Here is a 27917-nt window from a genome sequence, read left to right on the forward strand (position 1 = left end):
GAACAGGAGAGGACAGTATTCCACACAACAGTATTCTACAGTTTAAAGCAACAGTGAGCAAAAGGGAGCTTTTCTTGGATATACAAAAAGTACACATTTCTATCAGTTTGGGTTCAAGTTCTGGTTTTATCATGACTCTTTGGATGTTACAATTACTTGGGTCTCAGTTTCCCTCTCTTCTAAATAAGGAAAACATCACTTACTACACAGGACGTATGATAAAGTAATTCACACAGATGGGCTTTCAGTTCTTCAAAAGAAAGCTATGAATCCTTAAGTATGAACCTGAAAAGCTAATTAAAAATAAGATGACCGGGTCAAAATTAAGCCTGAAAGGCAGTAGCCAAGAGGGTTTTTAAGATCATTATCAGCTATCTACTCTAAGGCAAATAATAGAATTCATGCTACGGCTGGAATTGCAGTAGTACAAATGTAGTTTGAGCAATCAAATGAGCTCATTTATTAATATGTTAACACAGCAAAAAATAAGTTAAACAGGTGTGATACAACCTAAAAACATGGACCTAAGATGATGATAGTCTCTTGGTGTCTGTCTTTGAAAATATATTTGCAGCTGGTTGTGCAAAAGATAGATTATCACTAAACAATAATAAATCATGGGCTATTAACAATGAAGCAATTAAAATAGGATTAAACACATACATACACACAAGGGAGTTATTTTTCTGGTGTATACAATAATCTTGCGACCAGCTAACTAAAGTTTTGAGGTCTAAAAGTAAAGCAATAGATGATACCATCCGATATTTATTGAGCAATATAGACAGATTATGCTAAGCAACAGAAACACAAAAAAGGGCTAGATTTACTATGCATGTCCTCTACAGAGACTACAAACTGGTCAAATAGTTGGGGGAATAAAAAATTACTGAATTAATTAGTAAGTTATTGTATGTGACCTATTCCATAAAAAGTAGTAACAGGTATAGTGAAAAAGGAAAAAGGGATTTTGAGATCATCTCTTAATACTGTATCATTAATGCCAGCTCACAATTTCTTATATGCTGGTCATCATATCTGATTGGTTTACAGAAACCCTGGGAATGAGGCAGGGCTGCAGCTTGGCCCACAGGTAGGTGAGAAAGATGACACCTGAAGAGGTTAAGCAACTTGCTTAAGATCACAGGTCAGGAGGTAGCAGAGCGAGAGCCTGGCCAGTTTGCCAACTTTGTCTAGAGCTTATTTCTACTACGTTAAACTTTAAGTTGTCAACACTAAAGTGAGAACTAGAAAGGAGTTCAGAAATATTCAAATACGGTGTTTCCCTGATCAATCTGATAAAAACTTTGGGCATGCATTAAAAACAGTCCTAAGCCCCACTGCAGACCTACTGAATGATAATCACCAGAAGAGAGTCCTGTATTATTACAAGACCCCTAAGAGATGGTTTTAATGATTAGGTAAGCTTGGAAAACACTCTTCTATATCTGCATGTCCAACATGGCAGATCTATGGCTATTTAAATTTTCACTGATTAAATGAAAAGAAAAAAACTGGGTCTTTTAATTGCACTAGCTACATTTCAGGTGCCCAAAAGCCACATATGGCTAGCGGCTGCTACATATTGGACAGCACACATATAAGACATTCCTATTACCGCAAGGAGTTCTTTTGGACAATGCTGATTCTAGACCAGCCCTTCAACTCTGAGATGAGAAGACTGAGGCTTAGGATCTCATCTGACAAGTGCAGGGAGGCTAGTCAGTGGCAGAATTGAAACACTAACCTAGTTGGCCAGTACCTCTCTTAATCATTTCATCCTACCTCAAATTGGGCTTTTTCAAATGGGAATTATTTTCTTTCCACTCTTTCTTGTGGGTTCCAGCAAAAAAAGAAGTCTAAATTTGTGTAAGTCTTAAAGAAAAAAAAAGAAAAAAGTCATTAAACAATCATGATTAAATCTAAACCAATCTACAATTTTTATATAAAACCAAAGGTTAGTGTTGGACAGTTATGAATAACCTAGTGTTAGAAGGCAAATCTTAACTATTTTAATTCCATCCTCGGGGATCCCTGGGTGGCTCAGTGGTTTAGCACCTGCCTTTGGCCCGGGGCGCAATCCTGGAGTCCTGGGATCGAGTCTCAGGTCGGGCTCCCAGCATGGAGCCTGCTTCTCCCTCTGTTTGTGTCTCTGCCTCTCTCTCTTTCTCTATGTCTATCATGAGTAAATAAATAAAATCTTAAAAAAATTCCATCCTCTTCTATTGACTTGATGTTTTCACCTTTCTCTTGGACTCGAAACCCTGAAACTAATGTTGTATTTTAAGTGGCTTACCTTAATATTTAAATGTGAAAAAGTGACCTCTTATTCAGCAAACATTTTAAATATGAAAATTAAGAAATAAGGAGCAACCAAAAAATAGTGACTTTCTATTTTTAGAATGTGGTCACTCAAACCACTGAGCACTCTTGGCTTTCAGTAATCTAGTGGTTTTGTATTTGACATTAATATGTTGTTTTCACTTGTAACCCTATAGCTCTACCTTCTTTTGACTATGTTATATTTTCAAACAATTTGAGGGACTCGAAGCATTTGAATCTGTAGGAAGATTTGTTGGAGTCTAATCAGGTCAACATATAACCAGTCACAAAAAATACAACAGTGTCTTCTTTAAAAATAAAACCAGTTGTTCCTGTCTAGTATGTTCAGAATGCAAATGTCTCCAAGTCAGTCAGCTTAAGTCATGACAGTTCATGTTTAAAGTGAGCAGGAAAATAACCTGGAAGTTCACGGTAATTAAAACTTTAAAGACAGAATCATATAGTTTTATCAGTTTTTTTCAGTACCTAGTATTGATTTCCATGTTAAATTCTAGTGACTGGATTTAGGTGAAATTGATGTCAAACTCTATAAAATTAAAAACTGGATTGTTGAAAAAATGGCCCCACACAAGATACTTACAAACAAATACTTATTCAAGACAGTTTTGCCATAATTTGCAAGGCACCAAGAAGCCTTGAGGATGGGGTCTATATAAATAGAAGCTACTTGTTATTCAGAGAAAGATGGTGCAAAAAAAAAAAAAATAAATAAAAAAATAAAGACTGCTATTTTCTTTCTAAACACTCATTGTTGTTGACATAAACAAACAAAAAAACCACAGTTTCAGTAAGCAGGGTAGAGCACAGCTAGAGTCTCTAAGTCATGAGAGGGGGAAGAGAGAAAAATGTGTTTCAGTGTTTTAAAGAGACGACTGGTATTTTAAAAGGAGATTTATTCTATGGCTTTTAGACCTGATTCCTTACTTCTACATCTAATCTGTTATGTCTTGACTTTTCACTATATTAGGAAGAAGAAAAACAAGTGCCCTGAGGATTCTTATGCCAAAAAAACTACTTTCGGAGGCAGCACAGCTCACCAAATGAAGAACATCAGAAAAACGTTTACTTACAACAGCAGAAATGGAACTATCTCAACTACTGAGTGATAAATGGCATATACTAACGTAAAGAACATGAAAACTATTGCAAACTGTAAGCAAATATAAGTGTTCCCAAAATTTCAAATCTCATAAAAGAACTGCAAAAGGAAGTAATAATAAATAAAGAAAGGAAAGTATTGTGAAGGAGGGACCTTGAGAAGGAAGCCCGGCTTGAAAGGAAGACGCAGGTCAAGGCGTGGGGGCAGTTCTGACCGCGTCTGTACCAGGAGATGCTTCTAACAGCTTCAGTACTACTATCCCCAAAAGACCATTTTAGGCAGCTTTAGGGAAAGTGATTTGGGCAACACGCAAATGTGCTGTGAGAGAGAAACAGAGATGCTGCTGAATTTTCTACCTACGAAAAGATGCACTAGTGAGAGAAAACGGCCATGAAATCCCAGACTGTAATTCCCAAGCTTCCTGTCGAAAAATATCAACATACAAGCCAGCGCAATAGAAAATGACCCAGCCAAGTTTTCAGCTGGCCCTCACTATCTCTCAACCCCCCCCTTCCTCCACTTCCCTGCTGTTCTTTTCTGGCACACAAAATATAGGCCAATGAGCGGTGGGTGGGTGAGGAGGATGTGAGAGAAAATTTGAGAAGTAAAAAAGGGAGCAACTTCACAAGGACATGAATGAGACTGAAGGGTCTCATGCGGGCAGGCAAACAGTTCGAACGGAACGGGCTTTTCCTGGGCAGCAGAGAGCGTTCGGAGTTGGGAAGGGTTTAAGCAGAGGCCAGACTACCTACCACTTGTCAGAGAGGCTGCGGAGGGGACGGCTGCCTTGGGTGACCTCTAATGTCTCTTCCGACTCTGAAATGTTAGGATTCTTATTTCACAAGAGAGAACGCCATGGTCCCGAAAGCCCACCGACCTAGAACCCTCTTAAACGAGCGGCCCAGGTGGCTGCTTCCCCAACACCACTCCCACCCCTCCCTCCCTCCCTCCCACACGTGCCCACCCCGCCCCCTTTCAGTATTTCCACCTCCACGTGCGAAACGCCTCGCGGCACTCGCCCCGGAGCGGAGAGGCACCTTTCCCCGCAAAGCACCCCAACTAGGCCCCCCCTCCCCGGGCCAAGGGAGGACTCCACTCTCCCACCCTGGACGGCTAAAAAAGGAAAAGTCTCAAATCCATCCTCCCTCCCCCCACCAGCCAGAGCTGAAGGGGGGGAGGGGGGGCGGGACGCAGGGGAAAAACTTTCTTCTAAGATCTTTCTCCCAGAGAGTGAAGGGAGTAGAGGGAACCCCGCCGAGTCCGGGGGCTGAAGGGGCGGGGGGAGGGGAACCCCCCCGAATCGTTTAACGGCCGGTAGGGGGAGGGGCACTCTGGAGGTGGAGGGGGCGTGGGATGGAGAAGCAGGCCTGGGAGCGAGGTCAAGGAGCTGCAGGGGTTCCTGGGGTCGGGGAGCTGCAGGCGTCCCCCCCACCTGGCACACAAAGCGGCTGCCGCGCTCGGCTCTCACCAGATCCTTTGTGTTTTCCATCAGGGCCTCATGGGTAGGGGTTGTCCGTGCTCCCCGGGCCCGCGGCGCCCCCTCCCCGAGCTGGGGGCAGGCGCCTCTCCCTGGGACTACGGCGACTACAGGGGGGTCCCCGCTGGGCCCAGACCGGCGGCGGCGGCGGCAGCCCCCGGATTTCCCCCCTTTAACTCGGGTGGCCCCAGGATATCAACAACATTAGCATAGCCCTCCCTCCCCAGCGCGCCTGCGCCGTGACCCGCGCCCCGATTGGCCCACTTCCCTACATACCCTCCTCTCTCGCTCCTCCAGCGTGGGACCCTCCGCAGGCTCCGTACTCCAAGGGCCGTACCAAGACGAGGGGTGGGAGAGGCAACCGCGGCTCGAGGGAGGTCGAGTGGCTAACAAGTCAGGAAGAGGAGCAGAGGTTTCATTCAGTCATCCCAGCTGACACTCCGGCTTTCCTGCGTTTCTTTCAATCAGCTGCAGCTGCGAAGTTGTGTTGGAAAAAAATTTCCACTCCGGTCACGCCGCTTCCCCCTCCACCCGGAAGATTGGTCCTCCCGGAGGAACTCCCCTACGGGGAGGGGCTGGGAGGGGAGTGGGCGTTACGTAGGGAGCGAGTGCTGGTCACGTGCGAGCGGGCCGCGCAGGCTCCTTCCGACCCCGCGGGGCCTCAGCGGCCGCGGCGAACGCCCCGCGTCGGCGCACGCGCAGCGAGGCTCCACGTGAGCGCCTGCGTTTCTTCTCAAGCCCAACGATGCCGCCGGAACGTAGAAGCCGAGCGAGACCGGACCGGAGCGCCGGAGCGAGGCTGGACCGCAAGAGCCGAAAGAAGCCGGACCGGAGAGCCGCAGCAGGGCCGGGCGGGCCGCCCCGCAAGGCTGCTCCTTCATCCCAGCGGAAACCGCCGGCCCGGCCGAGCGCAGCGGCCGCTGCGATCGCAGTCGCGGCGGAGGAGGAGAGGCGGCTCCGGCAGCGGAACCGCCTGGCGCTGGAGGAGGACAAGCCGGCCGTGGAGCGGTGCCTGGAGGAGCTGGTGTTCGGCGACGTCGAGGACGACGAGGACGCGTTGCTGCGGCGTCTGCAGGGCTCGCGGGTGAGGGAGGCCGCGGCGCGCGGGCTGGGCGCGCTCGGGCGGGGCGCGCGGTGGGCGGCGAGCCTCCGGGGGCGGAGCCTGGGCGACCTGCGGCGCCGGGCGCGCTCAGGTCGGCGAGCGCCGGGGAACGCGGGCGCCGGCGGCTGCGGGGCTGCGGGGCTGCGGGGCTGCGGGGCTGCGGGGCTGCGAACCTCCGCTGGGCGGAGACCTCGCCTTCCCCGCCCGCCCCCGGGGAGCGCCCCCGCCCCGTATTCAGCAGGCGCTCGGCGCGTACGCGTAGCCCGCGGCAGTCGTGAGCGTTCTTCGCGGCGCGGTCCCACTGGTCTCTCTCTCCAAACCCAGGGTTTCTTTCCTCGTGGCCGTTCGATCCCCTGCCCTGTTGTGATTCGGGAGCTGTGGAATCAGAATGTGCGTTTTTAAACAGCTTCTCCAGTGGCTGGCTCGCCAACTTTTGAAAACGATCGTGCATATTTATTCACCAGATCGTTGTTAGTCTGCTGGGGCCACGTCCTTTTCCTGACGGTGAAAACCCCGCGTGCTTTTTATCGTCCCCCTTTTCCCCATTTATTTTAATCACTTTTTTGGGGACACTTTAAGTTATCCCTTTTACGCCTTACCTGGCTTTTCTCCCAAGACAGGGAGTTCCAGGCATCGTTCTAGGCAATGGAGGAGACACAACAATGGACACAACTAGACAAAAATCCCTCGCTCTCTTGGAGCATGTGTACTAGTGGCAGAAGAAGAAGATAAAGTAAAATGCGAGTATGTCAGTGACGAGTGCGGAAGAGAAGAAAAATGAAAGGAAGATGAGTGTATGTAGAGACAGGTGAAATTTTACATAGGATGGCCAAGCAAAGCCTCAAGGAGAATGCTGTTTGGTAAATGAATGCGGACCTGGAAAGTGGCCAGTGTCCATTGATTGTCACTACCTCCTGTGGGTGGTAATGAGGGAAGCTGCAAAAATCTCCTTGGGAGATAGAGAACTCTTACTGGAAAGCTGCTGGCCTGTGGGACAGTTTCATAGTCGAGAGAAGGAAGAATCTGGGTGAGGTGGGGTTTATTGGACTTTGAGGGATCATAAGTTGGTAATAGACCAGCAAGAAAAAAGCACTTGTTGGCATTTAATGAGTCTCCCCCTGTGTGGCTTCAAGCTACTAGAACGCAGGCGTCCCCCACACCCTTTATCTTCTCCTCAGCTCTTCTCCTGAAGAATTTGGCCTTCACGACCACAGGCTGTTTTGGGAGCTTTCCCTTTCCCAAAACTTTGTAGTAGCCTGATCGCACCACATCGATAATAGGGGCAGCTCCAGTCTTGTTTTTGGCCGCCTTTACCCGTGTCTGCTCACTGACTAAGGTCCACAGTTTATCAAGGTTGACAGTTGGGCAGAAGCTCTGGTTTCTCTTTAAGTGGTAATGTCTCATACCGACTTTTCCAAAGTAACCTGGGTGATATTTGTCGAAGTTGATCCTGTGATGATGTATGCCACCAGCATTACCCCGGCCTCCGGGGTGCTTCCGGTGATTGCCCATGTGGCCGTGGCGATGGCTCACGTGGCCCCGAAGTTTCCGGGTCTTCCTCCCTCTGCAGGGCGTGTTGGCCCAGAGGAAAAAGGGAGGTGTCTGCGAAATCTCGCGAGCTACCGACGACGGGGGCGGAGCCAAGAGACTCCGCAGGAAAATGTTTTGACGTGTATTAGTAGTCTTGGGAAAGCTCAAGCTCACATCTGGGAGTATTCTGTGATCTAGATCTATCTATCTGTTTATTTATTTATATTTTTAAAAGATTTTCTTTCTTTATTCATGAGAGAGAGACAGAGAGAGGCAGAGACACAGCAGAAGCAGAGGGAGAAGCAGGCTCCATGCAGGGAGCCCGATGTGGGACTCGATCCTGGGTCTCCAGGATCATGCCCTGGGCTGAAGGCAGACGCTTAACCGCTGAGCCACCCGGGCGTCCCTGTGATCTAGATTTAGGTTTGATAGTCTGGTATAAGTTTTCTTAAGGTAGGGTGTCAAAAATGGTGATGGAGCAATGGAGAAGAGGTAGGTCTAAGAACGTGAAATGCTGGTCGTGATTTTTGATTACTAGTCTGCTCTGGATCCCGTGATTTCTGTAGTTCCAGGATTTTTCCTGCTCCTTTCCTTATCTTTCAACTTAACCTTTTGTTCTTGCCTTACTTGGTCCTTTGCTTTCAGCATGTCAGCTTTCTCTCCGTGACTGTTGGTCCTACCTACTTGTCCAGCGTATGGTACCTTTGTCTAATCTGTTTTCTCTTCTGCCGCCAGCATTTGCTGTGGTAGCATTCTGTCCCATTATTCGATAAGAGGGCCTACAAAGCATTCTACAAGACCTCTAACTGTAAGGTGTGTTGTCTGCTGAAAAACTCAGTGCTTGAGGGCATTTTGTCTCCTAGGTTCAAGCACAGGAAGACTCAGATGATTCGGAAGCAGAGAAGGAACCAAAAGATAATTTTCTATTTCAAAAGAAGCCAGTTTGGGTGGATGAAGAAGATGAAGATGATGAAATGTAGGTTGCCTAGTTTTTCCTCACAGAATCTCTCTGGATACTTTAAAAGTTACTTTGCAAGTTTTAAAGAAGTTCTCTTCGTTGTGATTTACTACATTCTGATTACATGAAGATTTGAAAAATACTGTAAAGGAGAGGAAAGAAAAGGTCATTCATAAACCCACCCCAAGGGATGCCAACATGTTGGCATTCTTCTCTCCTGCTCTCTTCTCTTGTATACTTCATTCAATAGCAAAGAAAGCATAGTGTTTGCTGTCACATTTGAGTTTGCCTTTTATTTTGACCAGTTCCTAAGTGACCAAGGGCAAGTTTGGAACCTGCCTTTTCTTTTTTGAACGGAGGTAATAATAGTAATATCAGAAGGCTCTTGAGATTAAGTGGAATGGTGTATGCAGAGCTCTTAGCACAATGTCTGAAATAGAAAAGGCAGAAAAACTGGCACACCCAATGTTGTACTTTTAAGGGATGAGAATGTATCTTGCAACCATTTCTCCCTCACTTAAGAATAAGATCATTTATAAATGTTTTTAAATGGATAGATTATAGTCTATTATTTGAATTAACTAATTTACATAGGTATTGTCAGAAAAGATTTCCTATTTTTCCCTTCAGTAAGTTGATACTGAGACAAGCATTTTTCTGCATAAGCCTTCTGCTTTATATTTATTTCTGTAAGAAAGATGTTCTGAGGTAGAATTACTTAAAGGGCATAGGCACATATAAGATTCTTGATAAAAACTGCCAGACCGTGAGGTTCTCCCAGTTTACCTTCCCATTGAATGGTGTGCATTTCACTCCATTCTCATAAACAATGCTTATCTTTTTTCAGACTTTGCCAGTTTAATGGGCAAGAAATAAGTACTTAATTTGTGTGTTTTTTGTCATTAAGTATTGGTATTTTTTCAGAGCATTCTTTTTACGTGTTTATCTTTTTTAAAAAATAATGTGTATTTCATATTCCAGACCTTGCAAATCTTGACCTATATTTGATTAAATGTGTTCTTAAATTATTAAAGGGAACAATTAGTTCTGACATCTTTAAAATTAGTAATTTTAAGCAATACTGTTCTGTTTTTAATAGGGTTGACATGATGAACAATAGGTTTCGGAAAGATATGATGAAAAATACCGGTGAAAGCCAACTTTCAAAAGACAAGCTTCAAAAGAGACTGAAGGAAGAGTAAGTGTCCTTTTCCATATAATTTACCAAGCTTTAACTTATAATCATTGGTTTATTTGGATTCACTGAGTCTTTGGTTATAACAGTTTCTTGGGCAGTGCGATTTCCATTTTGAAGTAGTGAGAACATTGCTACTGGAAGAAATGGTTAAGTTTTGGTATTTTGGAGGGAGAGTGAATACAAATACAAAAGAATTTTGGAGACTCTTGGAATCCTACCATCCACATATAATCAGTGATAATAGCGCTTGCTTGCTCATTTATTTGCTTATGGTAAATCATCTCTTTCCCATAGGCTCTTTCTAGGCTCCTTTAGTTGAACAAAGCTGGGAAATGGATGTGTATTTTATTATTTTTTAAAGATTTTATTTATTTATTCATGAAAGACACAGGCAGAGAGAGAAACAGGCTCCATGCAGGGAGCCCGATATGGGACTCGATCCCGGGACTCCAGGATCATGGCCCTGGGCCGAAGGCAGGCGCTTAACCGCTAAGCCACCCAGGCGTCCTGGATGTGTATTTTAAAATAATGATTTCATGGGGGTACCTAGGTGGCTCAGTCTTTTAAGCATTGGACTTCGGCTCAGGTTGTGATCTCAGAGTCCGGGATCGAGCCCTGTGTTGGCCTCTGCACTGAGAGGGTAGTCTGCTTCTTCCTCTCTGTTCCCCCTACCCCCCTTGTAAGCACTCCCCCCTCCCCTTCAAATAAATGAATAAAATCTTCAAAAAAAAAATTTTTTTTTTTCTCTTTAAAAGAGAGAAATCAAATTAAAAGATTTCATCCTGATTCTTCCGATTCACATTTACAGATCTTCAGAAATACTTTTTTTCTTTCAATATTTTAAATTCAAGTTAGTAAACATACAGTTTCAGGGTAGCATTTAGTGATTCATCACTTGCACATAACACCCAGTATTCATTATGAGTGCCCTCCTTATTGCTCATCACCCATTTAGCTCATCCCCTACCCACCTCCCTCTATCAACCCTGTTTGTTTTTATCTTTAAGAGTCTCTTACGGTTTTTTTCCTTTTCTCTGTCTTTCCCCTTCCCAAAGTTTATTTCTTTTGTTTCTTAAATTACACATATGAGTGAAGTCATATGGTATTTGTTTTTCTTGGATTGATTTCACTTAGCATAGTACACTGTGTTAATATAGTGCATTATTGTAAACGGTAGATTTTATTCTTTTTGATGGCTGAGTAATAATCAATGTATAAATATACCACATCTTCTTTATCCATTCATCAGTTGATGGACACTTGAGCTCTTTCCATAGTTGGGCTATTGTTGATAATTTTACCATAAATGTTGGCAGGTTTGTACCCCTTTGAATCTGTATCTTTTGGGTAAATTCCTAATAATACAATTGCTGGATCATAGGGTAGTTCTGTTTTTAATCTTTTGAGGAACCTCCATACTATTTTCCAGAGTCGCTTACCCCAGTTTGCATTCCCACCAACAGTGCAAGAAGATTCTTTCTCCACATCTCTTTCTCAACGTCTGTTGTTTCCTGTGTTAATTTTAGCCATTCTGACAGGTGTGAGGTGGTATCTCATCATGGTTTTTATTTATATTTACCTGATAATGAGTGATGTTGAACAATTTTTCATGTGTCTGTTAGCTGTCGGGATGTCTTCTTTGGAAAAGTGTCTGGATTTTTTGTTTTTTGGGTGTTGAGTTTGGTGAGTTCCTTACAGATTTTTGGATACTATTGCTTTATTGGATACGTCATTTGCAAATATCTCTCATTTCACAGGCTACCTTTTAGTTTTGTTGATTGTTTACTTTGTCGTGCAAAAACTTTTTATCTTGATGGAGATCCCAGTAGTTAGTTCATTTTTGTGTTTGTTTTCCTTGTCTCTAGTAAAAAATTGCTGTGGTTGAGGTTAAAAAAGTTACTGCTTGTGTTTTCCTCTAGGGTTTTGATGATTTCCTGTCTCACATTAGGTCTTTTATACATTTTGAGTTTATTTTTGTGGGTGGTGTAAAGAAGTGATCCAGTTTCATTCTTCTGCATGTTGCTGTCCAGTTTACTCAGCACTATTTGTTGAAGAGACTGTATTTTATTAGAAATTCTCCTTTTTTGAAGATGAGTTGACTATATAGTTGTGGATAAAAACATTTTGTTTTTGTATTTTTAAAGATTTTATTTATTTGAGAGTGAGTGAAAGAGAGAGGGCATAATAAGTAAGGGGAGGAGCAGAGAGAGAAGGAGCAGCAGACTCCGCACTGAGCAGGCAGCCTGATGTGGGACTCCATCTTGGAATTCCAGGATCATGACCTGAGCCAAAGGCAGACACTTAACCAACTGAGCCACCCAGATTCCCCTAAAAACATTTAAAACTCAAAATTTTTAGGGGCACCCAGCTGGCTCAGCCAGTAGAGCATGTGACTCTTGATCTCGGAGTCATGAGTTCAAGTCCCACACTGGACTTAGATTCTACTTTAAAAAAATTAATAAGAATTTTTATTAGTTTTGACAACTCTTTTTTTTTTTAAAGATTTTATTTTATTCATGAGAGACACACAGAGAGAGGCAGAGTCATAGGCATAGGGAGAAGCAGGCTCCATGCAGGGAACCTGATGTGGGACTCTATCCTGGGACTCCAGGATCATGCCCTGTGCTGAAGGCAGACACTGAACTACCAAGCATCCCTTGACAACTTTTTTTGTATTCGTATAGATTCATTGCACTATCACCTATCACTTTTTTTCAATTTTTAATTTTTTTAAAAAGGTTTTATTTATTCATGAGAGAGACAGAGACCTAGGCAGAGGGAGAGGGAGGCTCTTCGCAGGGAGTCCAATGTGGGACTTGATCCTGGAACTTTGGGATCACTCCCTGAGCTGAAGGCAGACATTCAACCACTGAACTACCCAGGTATCCCTCACTTTTTTTTTTTAAGTTTTATTTATTTTAGAGAGTGTGAGTTGGGGAAGGGGCAGATGAAGAGGGAGAGAATCTCAAGCATACTCCACACTGAGCCCAGTCCGACACAGGGCTCAAACTCATGACCCTGAGATCATGACCTGAGCTAAAACCAAGAGTTGTATACTCAACTGACTGAGTCACCCATGCGCCCCGTCACACACTTCCCTCCCTCCCTCCCTCCCTCTCTTCCTTCCTCCCTCCCTCCCTTCCTCCCTTCCTTCTTTCATTCATTCATTCATTCATTTATTAGAGAGAGAGAGAGTATGAGCCGGTGGGGGGGAGAGAAGCAGACTCCATGCTGAACAGGATGCCTGATGTGGAGCTCGATCCCAGGATCTCAGAATCATGACCTGAGCCAAAAGGCAGATGTATAACCAACTGAGCCACTCAGGTGCCCCTGTCACTCACTTTTTTTTTTTTTTTTTAAAGATTTTATTCATGAGAGAGACAGAGAGAGAGGCAGAGACAATAGGCAGAGGGAGAGGCAGGCTCCATGCAGGAAGCCCGATGTGGGATTCGATCCTGGGACTCCAGGATTATGCTCTGGGCCAAAGGCAGACACCCAACCGCTGAGCCACCCAGGTGTCCTTCACTAACTTTTTTTTTTTTTTTAAATTTTTTTTTATTTATGATAGTCACCCAGAGAGAGAGAGAGAGGCAGAGACATAGGCAGAGGGAGAAGCAGGCTCCATACAGTGAGCCTGACGTGGGATTCGACCCCGGGTCTCCAGGATCGCGCCCTGGGCCAAAGGCAGGCGCCAAACCGCTGCGCCACCCAGGGATCTCCTTCACTAACTTTTTTAAAGCAGGTTTATTGAGGTATAATTTACACAGGGCGAAATACACCCTCTTAAAGTATTTTTCTGTCAATTGTGTTAAACACATACGGTCATGTAAACACAATTAAGGAATTAAGATACAGAATATGGCCATCACCACCAGAAACTTCTCTTATGCCTCTGTAGTCCATGCTCTCTCCCCAACTTTTAATTTTCTAGTCTCTGACAACCAACTGGTCTGTTTTCTCTTAATAAATTTCCTTTTTCCAGAACATAAACATAAATGAAATCATATGGTATGTGGTCTTTTGAATTGTTAAATTCATTTGAATCTGTATTTCAAGTATATTTTTCAGCTTGAGAGAAGGTCTTTTTAGCATGAGACCTTTTGTCTTGCTTTGTTCCTATTTTTATTACGCTTATAATCTCTTTAAATACTTAAGTATATTTGTGTTCACTCTTTGGAAGTCCTTGTATGCTAATTTTGTCATGTGTGTGTTTTCTGTGTCTTTCTGTTGACCGATTTTTCTACTGGTTGTGGCTCATGTTTTTCTGCTTTTCTGCATGTCTAGAAATTTTGATTTGATTTTAGGCAGTGTGAATGTTAAGTTGATCAGTGTCTGGATTTTGATTTTTGCTTTTTAATGAGTGTTGAATGATTGAGTACTTTTAGTGAGTCTGTATCAGGGGGCAATTAATTGGCTTGGGGATCAATTTAATACTTTTAGGACTGGTTTTTAGTTTTGTTGCAGAGTAGCATCTACTCTAGGCTGATTTAGACCCCCATTTCTGAGATATGCCCTTTCTGCCATCTCTGCTAAATGACCTGAGTTTCCAAAAGGACCTTCCCTTGGCTGGTTGGAATTCAAGTGTCTAAACTCTGGTGTTGTGTATCCGCCAGCTCCCTAGGGTTCTTTGCTGGACCTCGTGGAGTTTCATCTTGTGAATGTTCAGCTTAGTATTCAGCAAAAATGTGTGTGGACCCCTGTGCAGATTTTTGGAGCTTTTTTTTTCAAGTAGTCTCCGTGCCCATCAGGGAGCCCAATGTGGGACTTGAACTCATGACCCTGAGATCAAGAGCTGAGCTGAGATCAAGAGTTAGATGCCTAACCAACTAAGCCACACACGTGCCTTTTTTTAAAAAAAATTATTTTAGTTTTTAATTTTTTTAAAGATTTTATTTGTTATTTATTCATAGACATGGAGAGGGAGAGAGAGAGGGGCAGAGACACAGAAGGAGAAGCAGGCTCCATGCTTGGAGCCCGATGCGATACTCGATTCTGGGACTCCAGGATCACTCCCTGGGCCAAAGACAGGCGCTAAACTGCGGAGCCACCCAGGGATCCCCAATTTTTAATTTTTTTTTTTTTTAAGATTTTATTTATTCATGAGAGGCAGAGACACAGGCAGAGGGAGAAGCAGACTCCCTGTAGGGAGGCTGATGCGGGACTCCACCCTGGGACTGTGGGATCACCCCCTGAGCCAAAGGCAGACGCTCAGCGACTGAGCCACCCAGGCGACCCGCATTTATTTTTTTTAAGGTAAATCCTTTCTTTAAATTAAATTTTTTTTTCTTATTTTGAAGTAGGCTCTACACCCAGTATGGAGCTCCACTGCGGGACTTGAACTCACAACTGTGTGATCACGACCTGAGCTGAAATCAAGAGTTGGTCACCCAACCTGCTGAACCACCTAGGCTCTTTCTTTTTCTCTTCTGTTGTCCATTGCCTCTCAACTTTCATTTGTCTCCGCCTCTTTCAAGTCTTTTTCTCTTTGGTTCTGTGCCAGGGTCTCAAAAAATTGCCTCCCGGGGAAAATCTTGGGATGGCAGCGCCACCTTGTTATTTCCTTTCTCTCAGCGATCACAGTTTTATGTTGTTGTCCAATTTCTGAAAACAGTTTCATATATTTTATCCAGTTTTCTAGTTGTTTATGGCCAGTGGGTTGAGTTTGGTAGCTTTGCCTGCACTTCTCTATTAAACAGAATGACTCTCTGTACTCTTCCAGAAACCAGTCTTTAAGAATATGCTTCTTACGCTTCTCCTAAAGCTTAACTTTTTTCAGAGTGAATTGGTGCAATTTTATTCGAAGGATATGTGATTGTGTTTTGTATATTTTTACCAACCTGGTCTTTTATTTTTAGACCTGTTTTACCATGTGCTCTATTACTGTAGCATTGGTTTATAGCCATAAGCAGAGTTCTTTACTTAGTCCTAAGATCTGAGATATGTTGATATGAGCAAATAAACAGACATGTAACTAGACAAAAATAATTAACAAATATGTATCCAGGTGTCCTAAATCTAAGACTAGTTTATATGATTAGAGGTTCATAGAAGTTTCCCATGTAAGCAAGGCTATTCTCTGCAAGTAGCCCTTCTGTTCTTAAAGATCGTAATTTCTTTGGCAGAGATTCTATGCATGTTCTCAAGGGTGAGCTAATCTATACCCTTTAAATCTCTCAAGCTTTGTGAACATTTTTTAGTTAACACAAAATTTCATCTTTGTATTTTTGCTTAGATTCCAGCATGCCATGGGCGGAGTACCTGCCTGGGCAGAGACTAACAAGCAGAAAACATCTTTAGATGGTGAGTATTGATAACTCTGTTTAAGTTAGTAAATAAATCTGTGTTGCTGTTCTGTTACGTGAGCTTTCTCATGAGGCTGATTAAAACCTGGTGTTTCAAATACGTCTTTTTTTTCCCTCTCCTGTAAGTGTTTGGTTTCGAAGTCTACCAATTCTCTGAGGGAAGCTCTTTTACAATAGTATAAGACTACTTAATAGCATGTTGTCTGTTGTATGGACAGCAATGGGTGAGTTTTATTATGTTTCATTCTCAACAGAATTATGTTGCATAGGGTTAAGGAAAAATGACTTATTCTTCATTCAGAGCCCTTCTGAAGACATTGGCAGCTAATCTAGCTGTGTACTAGGAAATAAGATATCTGGGGAGCACATGTCAGATCAGGCCCAGATGATCAGTCACTTTGTAAAGACCCATTTTTCAACTCCAGGTTTTAAGTTTGGTTGTATTATAACTGCTTTGTCCTTTTTAGCTCCTTAAGTTTATTTATTTATTAATATTTTATTTATTTATTCATGAGACACAGAGAGGTGGAGAAACAGGCTCCATGCAGAAAGCCCAATGCAGGATTCGATCCCGGGTCTCCAGGATCACACCCTGGGCTGAAGGCAGCACTAAACCGCTGAGCCACCTGGGCTGCCCATTCCTTGAGTTTATTTATTTATTTATTTATTTATTTATTATTTTTTTTGAATTTTTATTTATTTATGATAGTCACACAGAGAGAGAGAGAGAGGCAGAGACATAGACAGAGGGAGAAGCAGGCTCCATGCACCGGGAGCCCGACGTGGGATTCGATCCCGGGTCTCCAGGATCGCGCCCTGGGCCAAAGGCAGGCGCCGAACCGCTGCGCCACCCAGGGATCCCATTCCTTGAGTTTAGATATCATAAATGTGGATAGCTTACTAAGATTTGATTTGTGCTTGGAGTTACATATTTTAGAACTTGGAATTGACTTGAAATCCATTAGGGAGGTCGGAATATATCCTTCCATATAATGCAGTAGCTCTCTCCTTAGCATCCTTGATTTTGGATAAGCATCTGTTTGATTACCACCACCACTTCTCCTTCCTTTCTTCCTACTTGGCAGTCCCGTCCTCATGGACTTCAACTACAGGGAGCACATATATAAGGAACCTGTTGTTTTCTGTAATTACGTTAGAAAATTCAATCTGTTACTAAGTCAAAAGTTACCTCCATGTTTCCAGCCACATACTTTAGAGGTTGAAAGAATTAGTGATATAGTCTGACTTTATCCACTGCAATAATCTTTTCTGCAACATCTATTATAGATAAACAGGTAAAAGAAAGTAAAAAAGGCAAAAAGTCCTACCTTTTAAAAGTATACAGTTTAGAAAAAATAAGTCTATAGATTGTAAAAATTTTAAGTGTAATTAGAATACTATCATCGTATCATCATAGGCCTTCAAAAATCAACAGTTAATTTCTTAATATGATGGATTGTTTCGTTGTTGCTGTGTTGTTCGTTTATCTCCTCCCATCCTCCAGCCCAGATCTTTTTAGCTTGCTTTGTATTCTGCTTGATCTTAACAGTGCTTTTGAATCTAACTTGATGTCTTTTTTAAGTTTTGGAAATTCTCACTGATCATCTTTTCAAATACTGTTGCTGTTCCAGTCTTCTTTTTCTTCTGGTCCACCAATTACATGTGTGTTAAATGTTTTTATTTATTTTTTAAAACCTATTTTGTGTTCTTTTTTGCATTTTCCATCCTTTTTACTTTCTGTACTTTAGTCTGGATATTTTTTTTCTGATCCATTTTCCAGAGCACTGATTGTCTCTCCAGCTAATTTTTATATGCCGTTAAAAACATCCACTGGGGTTTTAGTTTTAACTATTATAATTTTCAGTTCTAGAATTTGCGTTTAGCTGTTTTTTTAATAATCTGGTTCTCTGGTTCAATTCTGAATATTGTCTTTCATTATTCTTGAACATTTTAAACATAATAACTTACTTTAAAAAAATGTTTTGTGGGGATCCCTGGGTGGCGCAGCGGTTTGGCGCCTGCCTTTGGCCCAGGGCGCGATCCTGGAGACCCGGGATCGAGTCCCACATCGGGCTCCCGGTGCATGGAGCCTGCTTCTCCCTCTGCCTGTGTCTCTGCCTCTCTCTCTCTGTGACTATCATAAATAAATAAAAAATTAAAAAAAAAAAAATGTTTTGTGGGGATCCCTGGGTGGCGCAGCGGTTTGGCGCCTGCCTTTGGCCCAGGGCGCGATCCTGGAGACCCGGGATCGAATCCCACGTCGGGCTCCCGGTGCATGGAGCCCGCTTCTCCCTCTGCCTGTGTCTCTGCCTCTCTCTCTCTCTCTCTCTCTCTCTGTGACCATCATGAATAAATAAATAAAATCTTTAAAAAAAAAATGTTTTGTGTAATTATTGGAGAGAGAGAAGGAGAAAGCACAAGCAGGGGGAGCAGCAGAGGGAGAAGCAGACTCGCCACTGAGCAGGAGCTGGGGTTCATGACCTGAGCTGAAGCAGCCACTTAACTGACTCAGGCACCTCTCAACAGAATGTTTTAAAAGCTTATGTCTGAAAAACTCAGTTATTTAGATCACCTGCGGAGATTGTCAGTTATTCCTTAGGTTTTCAATCAGGTTGCCCTACCTTGTCATTACTGACCTAGTTACATTTCATTGAGTGCTGGACACTGTAGTAAATAGTATTGCTTAATAAGAAGACCAGGATATATTTTCCTCCAGAGAATTTGTACGTTTGTTTCTGAGTAGTGACTGGGTAAGGGGCACTAGCAGTCCCACAGCATCTTATTCCAGTGAGAGATTGAAAAGATTGAGAGCTGGGTTTCAATTCATGGAGGATTTTCTTATAATTCTTTGATTTTACCTTTAGTCCCTGAGTAGCCTTTTGTGACCCCCTCCTGAAGCCTGGTGGTTTACCAGACCCCCTTAAGAACCTCAGAGGGCTTTTTGTGCAGTTTTTTGGTCTCTTCTCCCTGCGAGTATTTTAAAAATATTGCTCAGCTCCTTGGGTCTCTTTAGTAGAACCATCAGGAGGAAGGCAGCCCTGTTAGCTCTCTTTGAATTTCTGATACTCAGTTTGCCGACCTTGATCTCATTCATCTAAACGTGCTAGTTCTTTTTCATGTGAGTTAAGCTAGATATGCTGTCTATCTTATTAGCCATTTTGCCATAATTACGAATTGTTCTTCTGAAATTAAATACTGCCTTTAACTTTTATTTTCTTGCATCCTTGTCTGTGAAGGTAGATGTTTCATTCCAGAGTCAGGCTTTTCTTTTAACCATATATATTGGATTCTGTGTTATTTTCCCCCTCCCCTTCAGGTTTATTTTGCTGTTTTACCAACTGCAGCGTAATAAAGTGATTGAGATTGGAGGCTGGAATGGGGGGAGTCGAAGTTTGAAATACAGACATTTGGGGAAGGTAACGGCCATCTCATTGATTCTAAAGCTCAGCCTGTGGGTTTGTTTGACTTAGATGAAAGTGAAGAGGATGAAGATGATCTGTTGCAAAGGACTGGGAATTTCATATCCACATCAACTTCACTTCCTAAAGGAATCCTAAAGGTGAGAGTCAGGGAAATGGGGCCTCTAGCCCAACTACCTCTGAAACCCAGAATGCTTCCCGATTGCAAATGTATGGGTTCGCGTTCTCTGTGGGATTAAATGTATTGCTGTTGTTTATTCTTCTGCGGAAATGGTCAAGAAGATTAAATTAGGTCCCCAGGGATCTTTTGACAATTGTGTTTGACTTCTTCAAGGTTTCTTTTAACCCTTCTTTAATTTCCACGGGCGCTAGCCTGGTTTATGTTGTCGTCATCTCTTAACCTCCTGTATCGCGTACTGCAGTCACTTTGTGTGACTCGCCTCTCACTTCCACTTTACTCTTCCTATTCTTCATTTAGTACTACCCAGGAGGGTCTTCCAAAAATAAAACATCAGGTCATATCACTTTTCATCACTTTTTGAAAACTTCTGAATTCTTTTTTTTTTTTTTTTTTTTTAGATTATTCATTAGAGACACAGAGAGAAAGGCAGAGACCTAGGCGGAGGGAGAAGCAGACTCCCCACAGGGAGCCTAATGTGGGACTTCATCCCGGGAGCTGGGGATCTCCCTGAGCCAAAGGCAGACACTCAACAACTGAGCCACCCAGGCATCCCAAAACTTCTGAATTCTTTTTCACATTCTACACTGCTCTTCATAACCTGGCATCTGCCCACGTCTGAAATTTCATCTCAGAAGTTTTCCCCTTACTTCCTACCTACATTCCCTAGGTCTTCTTTCTGTTTCTTAAACATGTTGAGTCCTTTCTCGCCTTAGAACTTTTGCTCTTTGTCCTGCCTGTCTGTCTGTCAGGCATTGTTAATGGCCAGCCCATTGGTACCTTTCCCCTCAAATGACACTTAGGTCCTTCCTGACTATCTTGTGTAAGTGGTCCACACTAGTTACTTTCTTTCTCATCACTGTATCTAACTTGTTCATTGTGGTAACCAAGTGCCTGCCCAACATAGTGCTTCAGTTAAATGTCTGTTAAATAATTAGATCTCTCTCTGACATACATTTTTTTCCCCATTATAAAATGGTGGCATGCTTTAGATGGGGGAGGGAACCCTATTATGACAAATTACTGGGAGACAGTATTTGTGCTTCCTTTACCTTATGAAGGTAGTTTACTCAGCCCTTCATAGGGTAAATTCATTTCCCCAAAATTGCAGTTACCATAAAACTCTAACTCCATTTGTTACAAACGAAATATACACATAGTACTCACTTTATCTTTTGTGTAATTTTTAATTTTTATTTGTTTTGAAAATTTTTTTATTTACTTATTTCACAGAGAAAGAAAGCACACAAGCAAGGAGAGAGGCAGAGGGAAAGGGAGAGGCAGGCTTCCTGATGAGCAGGGAACTCAACACACAGCTCAATCCCAGGACCTTGCGATCATGACCTGAGCCGAAGGCAGACGCCTAACTGAGCCACTTAGGCACCTGATATAATTGAAGTTTTAATATATAGAGAATAACCCACAAAAACCAAGAAATAGCTGAAAATAGCCTAGATGTATGAGGTCATCATTGCTTTAAACTAGGAGCCATGTGTTCTATGGGGAGAACATAAGCTATGCATGCCAACCACAGAACCACGGGGATAATTATGTAGTACCTCTTATTTTGTTCCATGAATGTAAAGATGCTAAAGTAGCAGTTTTAAGTAAAAAATTTCTGGAAGTCAGAGTATCGTAATTTATATGGGTGTATCATGAGAAAATGACTGTATCCTGATGCTCTAAGACCTTAACGATTTCATCCCTTCATTTGAAAGAAGGTAAAAATGGATTATTGTATAGTAAAATGACTTGCTAGTTGGTAGCAGAGCTGTGGTCTTCTGGTTACCTTTCCAGTGCACTTTTTTTTAAGATTTTATCTATCTGTCTGAGAGGGAGCACAAGCAGGGGGAGGGGCAAAGGAAGAGGGAGAAACAGGCTGCCCACTGAGCAGGGAGCCTGATAAGGGGGCTCGATCCCTGGACCCTGAAATCATGACCTAAGCCAAAGGCAACTGCTTAACTGAGCCACCCAGGCACCCCTCCAGTGCCCTGTCTTCTGCATCATGAGCTGTGTTATGTCTTTTCTTTATGATTTAAAAAAAATAATGTTAACCCATTTGTAGTGATTAAATTCTAGGTTTATTTTTCTATAGATAAAGAACTGTCAGCATGCTAATGCGGAACGTCCCACTACTGCTAGGATTTCCTCTGTGCAGTTCCATCCTCGTGCTCAGGTTGTGATGGTTGCTGCACTAGATAATGCTGTATCGCTGTTTCAGGTATGCATTTTTAAATTAAAACTTATAGTCAGTAGTATTTACTCCCAGGATATAGAGTCTAGGAAATAACCAAAAGGAATGTTTGCATTTCCTTATAGGTTGATGGAAGAACAAATCCTAAAATCCAGAGCATCTATTTGGAAAAGTTTCCAATCTATAAGGCTTGTTTTAGTGCTAATGGAGAAGAGGTTTTAGCCACGAGTATCCACAGCAAGGTTCTTTATGTCTATGATATGCTGGCTGGAAAGTTAATTCCTGTGCATCAAGTGAGAGGTAAGGTTTCTCTTGCACATGCAGCTGATCACCCCTCTTCCCTGCCAGCCCCACAGCTGAGTTCAATTTAACAGTGTTTACAACCACTTTCCCCCCATTGGATTCTTTTTTCTCTTTTTTTTTTTTTTAAAGATTTTTATTTATTCATAGAGATGCAGAGAGAGAGAGAGGCAGAGACACAGGCAGAGGGAGAAGCAGGCTCTATGCAGAGAGCCTGACGTGGGACTCGATCCAGGGTCTCCAGATCATGCCGTGGGCTGCAGGCGGCGCTAAACCGCTGCGCCACCGGGGCTGCCCACCCCCCCCCACCCCCCATTGGATTCTTAAAAATGAGAGTATCTTTAGTTTTAGCATTCAGGGTATGTCATTGTGTTGAGATAACACATCCAAATGAAAGTAGTGAACTTTTTATTGAGTGCTTATGGGAAAATTGGAATTTTTTTCTCCTAGAGCAGAAAAGCAACTGGAAATGCTTGGCTGTAAAATTAGCAGTTGATGCAGCAGCAAGAGCTTGAGAGCTAGAAGACTTGAGTCCCAAGTCCTCAAAGTATTTCACCTCTCTGGTCTTCAGGAAATTTGGGTTCTCTCTTGTTCCTCTCGTGTGTGTTATAATAGAGTTTTGGTTTACATTTAAAGGAAGTAAGCGTTGCTTTTGGACATCATAATGTATTTTAAAGACTATTTTAAAAAATATTTTTATTAGGTGAAAATGTATCTTCTTCTACTCTTCCCATTCTTCCCCTCCGCATATCACCACAAAATCCAGTGACACCTTTATGAACCCTATGTGAACCTAGGCCCTTATAGTGAGGTTGGCTGGGTTAGCATTGTAAGTGTTGGGAGGTGGCGTTAATGATGCTCTGGCTTCCTGGAGTTTCCCTGTTACACTGTAGGTATGTTTGGGGCTGTAAAGGACAAGGGTAGCTCTTTACAGCTTTTTTTTCTAACTGTTCAAAGTGAATGAGACCAACTTCAGAAACATTTATGGTGTTTCTTTTCAGTGTTTCCAGTCTTCTGTTTTCTGTGTTCCCTGACACTTGGTGATACTTTCCATGTGGGTTCTTAGTTGAAGCATGTTTTAACCCCGTGCTTCTCAGTAATGTGCATATGAATCACCTGGGGATCTGGTTAAAGCACAGACTGATTCTCTAGGTGTGAAGTGGGCCTGATTCTGTATTTTTAACAAGCACTTAGGTGATGCTGACCTCACTTTGAGTTGAAAAGGCTTAACCAGTCTACCCGTATTGAAGCAGAAAACAGCATATAGTTGTTAACTTTTTTCACGTTCTGTTCTTCTAAATGAAAAGGTACAGGGTTTTTTCCATCCTTGCCTTCCATCCTTTTGTGAATAGCAAAACCCGGGGTTGGCCAAGATACAGTTAGTGATGTTTACCATGGAATCTGCTGGTACGCAGGAGTGTGGATCTAATTGCTAGTTTATTCTGAGACGTGGCATTTGCCTTTCCCTCTCAGTATTTCCTCTCTTATTCTTTCCTCTATAAGCATAGCTTGGCAATAATGATGATAATGATAAAGTTAAGTGTATTTCCTTTTGTGGGTTGGTTGTTGAACACTATTTTCAGTCTTATAAAACACTATAAATGACTCAAATTAATGAAGGACGTTAGGATGGAGGGAGAAATTGCTGACTGGTTAGAATATGCAAACGTATACATATGTAAATTTGTCTTAAATGTAAATTTAAAAAATGAATACAGAATTGATGGATTCTAAAGAATTCTGAATTGATGGTTTGTTCCATTAACCCGATGGTGCTCATAATATGGGGTCCAGGGACTCAAAATTCTCTGATAGAATTTAGAGGTCTGTGAAGTCAGTTGAGAAGAATATTACATCTTTATTTTTACTAACCTATAACTGAGGTTTAGCATGTCCTTCAGTTAAGAAAGTTTTTGAACAACAAGAAGGGGACCATATGTTTCACTAGACTGACACAAAAAGGTTGAGCACCCCAGATTACTAGTTCAAACTAGTCCAGAAGCAGTTTCTGTTATATTATTTAGAAGGACAATTTTTTAAAAAGATTATTTGTTTATTTATTCATTCATGAGATAGACACAGAGAGAGAGGCAGAGACACAGGCAGAAGGAGAAGCAAGCTCCATGCAGGGAGCCCGATGTGGGACTCCATCCTGGGACTGCAGGATCATGCCCTCAGCCAAAGGCAAACACTCACCACTAAGCCGCTCAGATGTCCCTAGAAGGACAATTCTTTCTTTTCTTTCTTTCTTTCTTTTTTTTCTTTTTTTTTCTAGAGGGACAGTTCTTAAGAGAGATCTTGTTCTAGGTAAACACATGAGGAATCTGACCATTTGGGAATTAAATTAGTTGGTCAGGCAGCCATTTTGATTATAAGCATAATACTCAAAGGTGTGGTAATGTCGGAGCTTCAGTTTTCTCTTTGTATAAAGCTGAGGGTCCTAAATATTAAAAAAGGTAAATTTAGGGCAGCTCGGGTGGCTCAGTGGTTTAGCGCCGCCTTCAGCCCAGGACCTTATCTTGGAGACCCAGGATCAAGTATCGCATTGAGCTCCCTGCATGGGTCCTCCTTCTCTCTCTGCCTGTGTCTCTGCCTCTGTCTGTCTCTCTCTTTCTATCATGAATAAATACATAATCTTTAAAAAATTAAAAAAATTTTTTTTTAGTTTTATTTTTCTAGTTTTTATTTTAATTCCAGTTAGCATACAGTGTTCTGTTTCAAGTGTACAATATAGTGATTCAGCACTTCCATACATCACCTGGTGCTTATCACAAGTACACGCCTTAATCCCCATCACCTAGTTAACCCATTCCCCCATCCCTCGACTCCCCTTCCTTCTGGTAACCATCACTTTATTCAAAAGAGAAAATTTTTACCATGAGTACAACCACATGGTAAGTGCTCAGTTAGCAGTAAGTAATTGCCACCATTTTAGGAGTAACATATAATCTGTCCCATCACAGTCCACTTTCCATCTTACGGAATTTGGCACTATTATGATTAAATTGGCCATTCTTTTTCTTATCACTTGTTCATTAGTTGACCTAAAAATCTCATTCACAGATCTGTAAAAAGATTTCTATCTGGTGTCTTTATTTTATTTATTTTTATTTTTAAAAGGTTTTTTGTTTATTCATAAGAGACACAGAGAGAGAGGCAGAGACACAGGCAGAGGAAGAAGCAGGCTCCTCACAAGGAGCCCAATGTGGAGCTTGGTCCCCAGACCCTGGGATCACAACCTGGGCCAAAGGCAGATGCTCAATCACTGAACCACCCACATGTCCATATCTGGTATCTTTAAAGCATTATATTTTCTTTGGCAAGGTCATACATATTTTATCTGGTTCCTATTTTGGAAGATTCAGCGTTTGTTTTTTTTTTTTTTTAATTTTTATTTATTTATGATAGTCACACACACAGAGAGAGAGAGGCAGAGACACAGGCAGAGGGAGAAGCAGGCTCCATGCACCGGGAGCCCGACGTGGGATTCGATCCTGGGTCTCCAGGATCGCGCCCTGGGCCAAAGGCAGGCGCCAAACCGCTGAGCCACCCAGGGATCCCAGATTCAGCGTTTGTTAAAAGTAATTAAAATGTTGATATTAGCATTTATTACCACTTTTTGCGAGGTTAAAAGTAAAATGCTATATACGTATAACTGGTATGCTGTAAGTTTTGGATGAAAATACTGTTATCTTATTTTTTTTTTTTTTCAATTAATTGCTAAATCAACTACCAGACTTAATTTGCTGCAAGTCTAGTGTTTACTTCTGAAAGACCCCCCCTCCCCCTTTCTTGAGTTCCCTCAGAACAACAAGCTTACTCAGGCATAAGGTCTTTTAGCCAGCTGTGGGCAGAGAGCAGGCACTGTGTAATGAGCCCTTTGGCACTTTGCCTTTTGCTGCCACACCAGGTCTGTCTCTGCCCAGTATGAGAGAACTTTGTTCCCTGTGGCTCTCATGATACATGTGCAGTCCGTATTCCTCTGTGGGTGTGGTGGTCCCCAGCTGTAGGCCATTTAGTTCTCATATTTCTTCTGTGTCAGTAAGATTTGGTCTGGAGGAGTTTCCAGCTCTACACTGCTGGAACTAGCCTCCCTTCCCTGCTTCATCATGTGATGGGATTTTCCTTTTGTTTGGAGCTGTTTCTGTATACTGTAGTCAGAATGTAAATTTTGACCAGAGTGGGGGATGAAAATTATCCTAGATGGAATAGATTCATAGTGGAGGAGTAACCCCAGTAATTGAAAATTTTATCTGGATTGATTTCCATCAAGAGACCTAGGGTATAGTCCCTGGGGCAGCACTAGAGTGGGAGGCCCAGTTTTGTAGGATTTTTGAACCATTTAGACAAAAACTGTTAATAGGATAAAAGATCGTCTGTGGGAGCCTTAACTAGCATTTTCCTGTAGAGGAACAAGGGTTCTTCACTAGATTTTTCTAAATGTATTTATTCTGATGACTATATTAACTTAGCAACTTAAACATTTTTTGAAATAATACTTTTTGATCAAGCAGTGCATTCATTTGGTGCAAAAATCCAGTACATAAAAAAGGGTGAAGAGTGAAAAGTTTCCCCTGGTCTGTCTCCCTGGCCACCTGCTTCCCTTCCCTAGAGGTAGCCAGTTGTACCTATTTATGTATCCTTTCTATTAGACAATTTTTTAATGAGTTAAGTTTGCTCACTAAGTCATCTTGATAGAGTCTTCGGTATGGTCAGTATGAGCCTTTTAGGCATGGAAAAAAGAGTATGTCCCTTTGTAATTAAGCAAATCAATACTCTATATACTTAGCTCATGTGATTAGGTTATACAAGTCACATTTTCGGAAGCTAATCAACTCTTGAATACATTGACACTTTGTGGTTTTCTTTTTTTCCTTTCTTATTTGTTTATTTAGTTTTTCCTTTTTGCCTCTACCTAGTTAAGACTAGACTGCTTCATCATGGGCTGTTTAGTTGGTAGTCAGCAACTAGTTACAGTATGTTACTGTGTTTTAGCTGTCTCTCATGGCTGTATATTTCCCTCCTGGTAAATGAACTTTGTGACAAAGAAGTATAATTTATCCTTTTAGTTAATTACAGATATCACCATTTACATTTGGAAAATTAGTTGGTACGTTTACTATTCGGAGAGCTGAATCTCTGGCTGCAGTTCAAATGGTGAATGTTAACCAAGACAGAGAAGAAGAGTAAGCACTTTGTAATGACCTTTATTTGGGTCAGACTCACTCAGTGTGAGCCTACTTTTGGTTTAGTTTGAGGCATTTAGATGTTTTAAAAGAAATTCTCAATTGCCAGTGAATGATAATGTTACAGAAAACCATATTAGGGATGCCTAGGTGGCTCAGTGGGTGAGCCTCCGCCTTTGGCTCCTGGGATCCCGGGGTCCTGGGATTGAGTCCTGCATCATGCTTCCCACTGGGAGCTTGCTTCTCCCTCTACCTATGTCTCTGCCCCTCTCTGTCTCTCTCATGAATAAATAAATAAAATCCTTAAAAAAACCAACATATTAATTCTTATTGATTTGTCTCCTCTCTTAGGTTTGAAAGAGAAGCTAGTGAGGAGCTTTGAAGTCTCTCCAGATGGGTCCTTCTTGCTGATAAACGGTGTTGCTGGATATCTTCATTTGTTGTCGATGAAGGTGAACCATTATTAGTGGTTGCTTGTTCTTTTAGGATAAGATTTTAGTGTAGGGATAGTCTTTGAACCATAACTCACAGTGTCCTGAAATCTGCATCTTAAGCAGAGGGGCACAGTGGGACTTGGGAAGAGCTTCCGAGTGTAGGGACAAACACAGCTGAGTAGGTACTACGAATCCCA

General features: G+C 42.3%; 3 protein-coding genes across 20 annotated transcripts in view; 1 reads left to right on the plus strand and 2 right to left on the minus strand.

Annotated features, from left to right (window-relative positions):
* The window catches only part of MBTD1 (mbt domain containing 1), a 68292-nt gene extending 62724 nt beyond the window's left edge, over positions 1-5568 (minus strand). For 4 of the 14 annotated variants that reach the window (XR_005364510.1, XM_038547738.1, XM_038547737.1 and 1 more), the window contains exons 1-2: positions 4911-5156; positions 4195-4258 (exon numbers count right to left, since the gene is read on the minus strand). The gene's annotated coding sequence lies outside the window, so the exon portion shown is untranslated. Of the gene's footprint in view, positions 1-1785; positions 1876-4194; positions 4259-4430; positions 4487-4910; positions 5158-5195 lie in introns of those variants that run through there. The other 10 variants (XM_038547733.1, XM_038547732.1, XM_038547734.1 and 7 more) reach the window with 10 other exon arrangements.
* UTP18 (UTP18 small subunit processome component) overlaps positions 5561-27917 on the plus strand; it is a 42436-nt gene continuing 20079 nt past the window's right edge. For 2 of the 5 annotated variants that reach the window (XR_005364511.1, XM_038547748.1), the window contains exons 1-8: positions 5561-6003; positions 8415-8527; positions 9609-9707; positions 15940-16007; positions 19480-19568; positions 21702-21827; positions 21926-22100; positions 27638-27738. Coding sequence is in view for 4 of the 5 variants with exons in the window: in XM_038547748.1 (XP_038403676.1) it covers positions 5665-6003; positions 8415-8527; positions 9609-9707; positions 15940-16007; positions 19480-19568; positions 21702-21827; positions 21926-22100; positions 27638-27738 (1110 nt within the window). In the remaining variant the exon portion in view is untranslated. Of the gene's footprint in view, positions 6004-6641; positions 6766-8414; positions 8528-9608; positions 9708-15939; positions 16008-19479; positions 19569-21701; positions 21828-21925; positions 22101-27637; positions 27739-27917 lie in introns of all 5 variants that reach the window. The other 3 variants (XM_038547747.1, XM_038547745.1, XM_038547746.1) reach the window with 3 other exon arrangements.
* On the minus strand, positions 7120-7835 carry LOC106559265 (60S ribosomal protein L27a-like). Its single transcript, XM_038547749.1, has one exon. The coding sequence runs from the start codon at positions 7531-7533 to the stop codon at positions 7150-7152; it is 384 nt and encodes a 127-aa protein (XP_038403677.1). The 5' UTR covers positions 7534-7835; the 3' UTR covers positions 7120-7149.

The sequence above is a fragment of the Canis lupus genome, chromosome 9 (genome assembly GCF_011100685.1).
Source record: "Canis lupus familiaris isolate Mischka breed German Shepherd chromosome 9, alternate assembly UU_Cfam_GSD_1.0, whole genome shotgun sequence".
NCBI classification, from domain to species: Eukaryota; Metazoa; Chordata; class Mammalia; order Carnivora; family Canidae; genus Canis; species Canis lupus.